The sequence below is a fragment of the Ascaphus truei genome, chromosome 4 (genome assembly GCF_040206685.1).
Source record: "Ascaphus truei isolate aAscTru1 chromosome 4, aAscTru1.hap1, whole genome shotgun sequence".
Classification (NCBI taxonomy): domain Eukaryota; kingdom Metazoa; phylum Chordata; class Amphibia; order Anura; family Ascaphidae; genus Ascaphus; species Ascaphus truei.
The window spans coordinates 209,510,699-209,519,497 of NC_134486.1; the positions used below are offsets into that span (position 1 = coordinate 209,510,699).

At 51.4% G+C, this 8,799-nt stretch overlaps 1 protein-coding gene across 8 annotated transcripts in view; it reads right to left on the reverse strand.

Annotated features, from left to right (window-relative positions):
* The window catches only part of CEP43 (centrosomal protein 43), a 46,368-nt gene extending 39,113 nt beyond the window's left edge, over window positions 1–7,255 (reverse strand). For 6 of the 8 annotated variants that reach the window (XM_075596817.1, XM_075596813.1, XM_075596816.1 and 3 more), the window contains exons 1-3: window positions 7,103–7,255; window positions 4,755–4,878; window positions 3,858–3,911 (exon numbers count right to left, since the gene is read on the reverse strand). In XM_075596817.1, coding sequence (XP_075452932.1) covers window positions 3,858–3,911; window positions 4,755–4,838 — 138 coding nt within the window. In that variant the 5' untranslated portion in view covers window positions 4,839–4,878; window positions 7,103–7,255. Of the gene's footprint in view, window positions 1–3,857; window positions 3,912–4,754; window positions 4,879–6,080; window positions 6,119–7,102 lie in introns of all 8 variants that reach the window. The other 2 variants (XM_075596810.1, XM_075596815.1) reach the window with 2 other exon arrangements.
* Between the last annotated feature and the right edge of the window lie 1,544 nt (window positions 7,256–8,799).

Here is an 8,799-nt window from a genome sequence, read left to right on the forward strand (position 1 = left end):
TAAGTACATCTCGCTCAATAGGTAAACGGCAGCTCGCGCATGCGCCAGTCAGCACGTCCTGAACAGCAATACCGGCTCCCTACCTGTACCAAAGCTGTGCGCAAGCATGGAGACTATAGAGCCTGTTACAAATGCGTTATTTACATCAGTTATGCACGTATATGACGATTGCAGTACAGTACATGCATCGATAAGTGGGGGAAAGGATGTACGCGCTATGTACATTAATGGCGCTATATAAATAAAGAAATACAATACAATACAAAAGGTAGTGCTTCACTTTAAGTACATTTTCGCTTTACATACATGCTCCGGTCCCATTGCGTACGTTAATGCGGGGTATGGCTGTATTGCACCTGGTTTGCACTTGTTATTATTTGCATTATTGTCACTATTTTATTAAGCTGAGTAAGCACTGTTTAGGGTGTTAGCGCCTTTTATATTCACCACTAGCTGATATACCCGGCGTTGCCCGGGCGTGGAAGGGCAGGGGGCATGGAGTGGAAGGGTGGGGGGGGGGCCAAGGGGCGTGGAAGGGCGGGGAGGGCAAAGGGCCGGGGGCCAAAGGGCACGGAGGGGCCAAAGGGCAGGGAGGGGTGGGGGGCCAAAGGGCAGGGAGGGGGGGGGGGGTGTAAGGGCAGGGAGGGGCGGGGGGGTGTAAGGGCAGGGAGGGGCGGGGGGGTGTAAGGGCAGGGAGGGGCGGGGGGGGTGTAAGGGCAGGGAGGGCAGGGAGGGAGGGGGGCAGGGAGGGAGGGGGGCAAAGGGCAGGGGGGGCAAGAGGGCAGGGAGGGGCGGGGGTGTAAGGGCAGGGAGGGGCGGGGGGGCTAAGGGCAGGGAGGGCAGGGAGGGAGGGGGGCAGGGAGGGAGGGGGGCAAAGGGCAGGGGGGGCAAGAGGGCAGGGAGGGGCGGGGGTGTAAGGGCAGGGAGGGGCGGGGGGGCTAAGGGCAGGGAGGGGCGGGGGGGCTAAGGGCAGGGAGGGCAGGGAGGGAGGGGGGCAGAGAGGGGGGCAGGGAGGGAGGGGGGCAATGAGGGAGGGAGGGAGGGAGGGAGGGGGGCAGGGAGGGAGGGGGGCAAAGGGCAGGGGGGGCAAGAGGGCAGGGGGGGCAAGAGGGCAGGGGGGGCAAGAGGGCAGGGAGGGAGGGGGCAAGAGGGCAGGGAGGGAGGGGGGCAAGAGGGCAGGGAGGGAGGGGGGCAAGAGGGCAGGGAGGGAGGGGGGCAAGAGGGCGGGGGGCAAGAGGCCAAAGGGCAGGGAGGGGCGGGGAGGCCAAAGGACAGGGGGAGGGCAGGGGGCAAAGGGCAGGGGTCAAAGGGCAAAGGGCATTAGGAGGGAGGGCAGGGGGGCAAAGGGCATTAGGAGGGAGGGCAGGGGGGCAAAGGACATTAGGAGGGAGGGCAGGGGGCAAAGGGCATTAGGAGGGAGGGCAGGGGGATAAGGGCATTAGGAGGGAGGACAGGGGGGCAAAGGGCATTGGGAGGGAGGGCAGGGGGGACAAAGGGCAGGGAGGGGCAGGGGGGCCAAAGGGCAGGGAGGGGTGGGGGGCCAAAGGGCAGGGAGGGGCGGGGGGCCAAAGGGCAGGGAGGGGCGGGGGGCCAAAGGGCAGGGAGGGGTGGGGGGTGTAAGGGCAGGGAGGGGCGGGTGGCTAAGGGCAGGGAGGGCAGGAGGGTAGGGAGGGAGGGGGGCAGGGAGGGAGGGGGGCAGGGAGGGAGGGGGGCAGGGAGGGAGGGGGGCAGGGAGGGAGGGGGCAAAGGGCAGGGGGGGCAAGAGGGCAGGGAGGGAGTGGGGCAAAGGGCAGGAGGGGCAAGAGGGCAGGGAGGGGGGCAAGAGGGCAGGGAGGGAGGGGGGCAAGAGGCCAAAGGGCAGGGAGGGGCGGGGAGGCCAAAGGGCAGGGGGAGGGAGGGCAGGGGGCAAAGGGCAGGGGTCAAAGGGCAGGGGGAGGGAGGGCAGGGGGCAAGAGGGCAGGGGTCAAAGGGCAGGGGGAGGCAAAGGGCATTAGGAGGGAGGGCAGGGGGGCAAAGGGCATTAGGAGGGAGGGCAGGGGGCAAAGGGCATTAGGAGGGAGGGCAGGGGGCAAAGGGCATTGGGAGGGAGGGCAGGGGGGCAAAGGGCAGGGGGGGCAAAGGGCATTGGGAGGGAGGGCAGGGGGCAAAGGGCAGGGGAGGGGGCAAAGGGCATTAGGAGGGAGGGCAGGGGGGGCAAAGGGCATTGGGAGGGAGGGCAGGGGGCAAAGGGCAGGGAAGGGAGGGCAGGGGGCAAAGGGCAGGGGGGGCAAAGGGCATTAGGAGGGAGGGCAGGGGGGCAAAGGGAATTGGGAGGGAGGGCAGGGGGCAAAGGGCATTGGGAGGGAGGGCAGGGGGCAAAGGGCATTGGGAGGGAGGGCAGGGGGGGGCAAAGGGCAGGGGGGGCAATGGGCAGGGGGGGCAATGGGCAGGGGGAGGGAGGGCAGGGGGCACAGGGCATTGGGAGGGAGGGCAGGGGGGGCAAAGGGCAGGGGGGGCAATGGGCAGGGGGAGGGAGGGCAGGGGGGGCAAAGGGCAGGGGGAGGGAGGGCAGGGGGGGCAAAGGGCAGGGGGAGTCAGGGACGCGTTAAATAACCCATTCCCCTGCACTTCCTCACCTTGCACACGGCCGCGCGGCTACCGGCCGCCCTCCTCCTCAACCTCGGGTTCCTCAGCGGCGAGGCTGAGACGCTCCGGTGAGGAGGTGCTGCGCCTGTGTGAGGGGAGAGCCGCGTGCTCTGTGTATGTGTGGGGGGTGTGTGCGGGGGGGGGGGCGGTGAGCGGGGGGCGGTGAGCAGGGGGGGGGGGTGAGTGCCGGGTGAGGGAGTAGCCAATGGGGGGGTGAGAGTCCCTCGCTGTGTCCCGGGCGCTCGCTCCGCTCCCCCGCTGACTGTAGCGGCGCCGGGGGGAGGAAAAAGCGCGGGAAAGCGGGAGACCCGGGGAGAGGAGGAGGTGCGCGCAGGTCCCGATGAGCGCCGCGGTGTGTGTGTGTGTCGTCACTCCGCCTCAGGCCAATGTGAGGTGTGCGGGGGCGGGCGGGCCAAGGGAGCAATCTCATTGGCCTGGCCCAAGGTCCAATCTGATTGCCGCTAGGGACACAGGGAAGGACACAGGGAGACACATACAGACAGACAGGCAACGACACATAGGACACTTTGAGAAATATATAGTAGATATATTGCGCAACGCATTGTTATACATGACAATAACATCTGTTCAAAATTAATACTACCCTTTACATAGAAAATATATGCATATATAATACATTTAGAAACATATAATAATCACAACCAACCTCAATGTTAACATGAGCCTTTCTTCAGCGAGAATTGATTTTTCAAAATTCGTCTGGATAGGGTTAATTTGGTCCTTTATTTTTGACAATATATAATCAAATGTTGCTGGTGTCAGCCGCATATATTAAAAAAAAATTGCGTTCATGTTGACGCAATTTCACATATGACGCAAATTCTCCCATTTTTGCGCGTTTTCTATTAATGGTATGGCGCTTCATCTTTCTCCTGGACAAAAGTGCACATTTTAAGTACACATTGTCCATGCAACACAACAATGCCAGCTTTACTGCCATCGGAACCTCCATTTGCCTTTCTGTCCGTGTCTATGTTTACCTCCTGTATGAAAAGGATGTGACGTGCACAGGACACAGGATGTTGCCATGTGTCGGATCATTCCATCTGCTGGGGATGATCACACATCGCCCAGCAGACGGAGGCACGTTCACGCGGACGCACGCATGCGTCACGGAGCCCCGTGTGAACGCGGCCTTAAGGCAGATGCTTAGTAAATTTGTGCCATTATCCACATCTGCTTGCTTCACAATAACACCCTTGAATCATTACCTCTACTTTCTCTTGTTCTTCCAGTGCCAGAAAAACAGATGCCCGCAGTTCTGCCTAAGGATTAAACAGAAAGGCAGAAGTAATACACAGCATTTAATCAGCATCAACTTTTAATTAACCTTTTTACTCTCAGTAGAGGGATTTTTGCCTTTGTTTTGTGACAGTAGTTCACAGATGATATCTGTACATTTTAGCTTTTTTGGGTAATACTGTAGAAAATAGCTGTCATTTTGGTCTACAGAAAAATAGAGTTTTACCACCATTATTATTCCTAGACATTTTGATTTTTAAAACATAATACCTTGCCATTCCTGCGTTTTTCTGAAAATATTTTAGGAAAGACAGACAAAGCAGCACTCCTGGGAACATTTTTGTTTGTATTAAAAGGTTTGAAGCATGGTGTCTCCGGAGCTGAACTGGATTGATTTCAGCTCCGGCGACCCCCTACTTCCAAAAATACTTCTTAAGAAAGGTATGCCAGTAGCAGCTACGGCAAGGCTAGTTTGGGCCAGCATAATGGCGGCTTAAATGTCCCACATCCTGCGTGCCAATAGGAAGCCGTGACATCATCTCTTACAGCCGCTTCTTTTTGGTCCACATGACACAGGACATTTAAATAGAAAAATACCGGCTCCCCCTGTTAAGTATCTCAGGAAGCACGGGGTCGCGGAGCTGAAATCAACGCGTTAAGCGCCGGAAATCCCTTACTTCAAATCTATTAATAAAAAAAACAAAACAATAAAGGGTCCCCAGGAGTTCTGCTTTAATTAAGTTCTGTATGAGATATGTGGTTTATATAGATATGCAATGCCAGCTTTTGCAATGCAATGTCCTTTTTGAGGGGGTGAAGTGGGGAAGTAATTGTAAGAAATTGTGTCTAATTTCTAATAACCTTACCTTGATTTTGTTGAGGACGCCACTGTTTTCCAAGGTCTGAATCAGGAGATCCCTCAACTCTGTGTCCTCTTCAGCTGCAGACATTGTTTCTTGCTAACGTAGCTGCTGTATTATGCTGCACGATCTGATACAAGCAATAAATTAGAAGCGATGGGACCAACATTATTAACATCTTATTTGGTGTCTTGGGCTGCGGCCATAGTAAGAGCTACAGTGCAAGCGCTGAAAAGGCAGGAAGGATAATGCTTATGTCCATAGATCGTGCATGGTTCAGCTAATGAGAGCTAATGGCTCAGGTGATATTATCGGCATGCCCCTGACACGCCCCCATTGCGCAATACTTCAGGCCACAGATCGCTTCAAGTACAGGCGCACGTGACGTCACGTGCTCAGTCACAAGCGCGCGCCTACTATGGACCTGGCCTTAGGTTGAGCTTATAGTCAGCGCGATTGTGCTAGCACGCGCGACAAGCACAAATTGCATAATGCCTATGAGGCCGCCCCTAGTGCACGCACGACCGCGTTTTGAAGAGACAAAAAAATTCTTTTCAAGCGTGGCCGTGTGACGTCCGCGGTTCAGCCAATGGTCCGTCGCGGGCGCAGGTAGTATAATCAGCCTTATGTGTTCCTTCAGTTGTCATAAAATAATGCGATTTAGCTTCAAAGGACCCTCCTGTTACCAATGCTGGGGGGGGGGGGGGGGGGGTTTGAGGAACAAACTGGTGACAGGTTCAGTATTTCAAAGCTCTGTTGAGCATTCCATTGAAGGAGACATGCACTTTCTTCTTAAAGAGCAGGGAATTCATGGAACAGCCCAACAGCAGAGGTGGCAGACACAAATTTAGTACAGGAATTCAAAGCTGCTTAGAATGGGCAGGAGGGTATCCTACATATGGAAAAAGCCAGGGAGCAAATGGGGCCTAAGACAGCATTGCATGAAAATGGGCAGACCAAGTGGTGCTTACACACAGCTAATTTTTATGGGTCTGTGTATCACAGGAAAACTCAAGAGTATACATGCAATCTTTATTTATAGGTCGCTGAACCATGCTTCACTCACCCCATTATAAGGCCGTGCGTATAGTCCCGGCGATGCGACGTCGTGTCAAAACAATTGACCGCAGCATGACGTCAGTGGCTACGTTAGAGGTTCAGCCAATGAGGGCAAACCGCTCATGGCCACACCCCCCGGTCACCATCTCATCTCAAACACTAAGCAAAAACCGCACGGATTACGTCACACCGCCATAGCAAGGACTATAAGCGCAGCCTAACAGGTCAGGTGATCAATCTCTAGACAATAACATGCAAAATGAGAATATTTACCTCGACGATTGCATCTTTAGCCAGAATCCTTGTAACAACTGTATGGCACGTGACAATGAGGTAAATTAAGCCAAATTGGGGCACCGGTGGAAGACATGCCGATCTGCACTTTACTACTATATACATTGTATGATGAAGTGTGTTCGGCACTTTCTTTCACCCACCATAACCTTATTGTAGCTCTGCAAAGATAAGAGCCTACTAGAAAACTTTCCGGCCCTACTTTTTCAATTTATATTAGTTACATACAAGGAGATGTACTACTCCCCGATTAGGGCTTTTGGAGCGCATCCCAGTGTTAACAGACATACAAATCAACAGTGTTCGACAAACCTATACATTTGCTCGCCCCGGGCGAGTGGATTTAACCCCCGGGCGAGTAAATATTGGCCCAAGCAGCACACGTTTGGTACTAGGTGGCGAGTAGATTTTTTTGTGTGGCGAGTAGATTTTTTGGTGATTTGTCAACCACTGCAAATCAATGCCAGTTATTGCTGAATCAAGCCCCGATATCCATACATACATACATATATATACACACACACACACATACATATACACACACACACATACATATACACACACACACATACATATACACACACACACACACACACACACACACACACAATAATGCTGATGGCATTATCCCATTGGGATCGGTATTAGCGCAGCTTAACAAATAAATCCATCAATGTCCACAAGTTTCAGTCACCCAGCAAAAAAACATTAGCCCCCAGGTTTTTTTTGGAAGACTGACTTTTTTCCCCTTGTGTATTTTTCCATGTATTGTACAAAAACTGCGTAGCCGACAGTTTAAACGTGCCAGGTACCACGGCCAGGCTGTGTGCATAACACGTTATTTTATTAATGTGTGTGTGTGTATATATAACAATTGTGCAATATAGAGCGACACTTCCAGCAATATGAAAGGTACTTCATCTTAAACACATTAAAGATAAACATTGCACTGGTTACTGGAGGAGGCTTACTCTACCAACTGAAAGCCCGATGTGATTTACCTGTAAATACATAAACCGCTGCTGAAGTCCACACGATGCTTCGCACTCTATGCGACTGTACTCTTTGCAGCCACCATACCGGCTTCCCAACACCCAACAGCGCATGCGCACCGAGAAGCTTCACTGCAACACAGAGAACACGGGAAGTGACGTCAAATCCACCGCCAACCTCTTCCTTAGCTCTCTCGGTTGCCTAGCGCCAACAGAGGCGAGGCTCAGCTGTTGAAACGCGGAAGTGGTTACACTTACTTGGCAGTTGGCACGGATTGTTTTAAGTGGCGGGGTGTCCTGTTTCTATGGAGATTTTTGAATATATCTTAAAAGAGAGCTGACAGGGTGGTCACTCAGCTATAATAATGTTTGACAAAACCATTCCTGTTTGGTTACCTAGTTACATGTTGTTTGGGTAGAGGACCCTCAAAAAAAAGCAGTACTTCAAAGTAAATAAACAACTTGTACCTGCTTTGCAAGTTTATTTTGAATTAAAAGAAGTTAATGACGCCTATGAAATAGAAATATATATTCTAGTCATATACCTCATTACATGTTAATATTTTACTATTGTAAACTAACACAATGGCCAAGATAATAGGTAACTTTTGATCCAATTGTTTTGTTTCAAAATCTATTATTTCATAGCGTTAGACAATCTCCTTGACACTCTGCACCCATAATCCAGATTCATGGTTATGTTTGTCATGTAATATTAACAGTGACTCATTTCCTCACTCTCCAGTCTCACCATAAAGAAGAGTTTCCAGTGACTATTAACCCATTTTCTGCCTGACGAGTCCGCAACCAAGAGGAATCAACCAAAATGTAATCCACTCTCCCTTGTCTTGAGTCTTGCAACCTACTCCAAACTAAACCAAACACTTTCCCTTTTCCACTTCCTTCCACCCCTCCGCATACAATATTCTACTGCACGGCTCATTTACAGTTCTAGCAAGACTTACGGTCTCCAGAGCTACGGGTTAAAAAGCAAAAAGCCACTGCTGTCGAGACAGCTTCGACATCGGAGCTCTCACAGCTTTTATCCTCCGGCACTGGGGCAGCCATTGTCGTGTGACTGCATGTTCTCCCAGTGCTGTAAACGATTACTTTTAAAACCAGAGACATAACATAAAACACAGACAAAGCTCAATGCACATCCAGAAAAACTTATATACGGTACAGTGCCTAAATATACATGTATAAGTAACTAATAAATAAAATGGTCTTTTAGTTTAACATTTTGGCCAAATTGTTGTAAGCCCTTGAGCCAAACTTCACGGCAGACAACGTTTCAAGGGTCCCTACACTAATATAAATTCTTAATAACCTGTGCATTGCCAGGAAGAATGATTTATAATAAATTTGTCAATATAAGTTGCAAAAGTTCTAAGTCTGATTGAAGCTTTTATTAACCTGTACATTACCAGGAAAAGCACTCTGTAATAGATTTGTCACAATCACACTGCATGCAGGCAAGTTCCCCTGATAGTTGGAGATGCCATGGAGTGAGCTTTTAACCATTTAAATGTGGGAGGGAGTGAGCTTCAATTGGATAGGAGGTTGCCACCCTCCAAAACAGCCAAGACTAGCTGCACAAGAATTATAAAACATACAGAACACCTACAAGCTCAAATTGAACCCCCAAAATACCCACAACATATATATAAGCATATAAGTTTCACAGAGGAGTGCTACTGAGCATG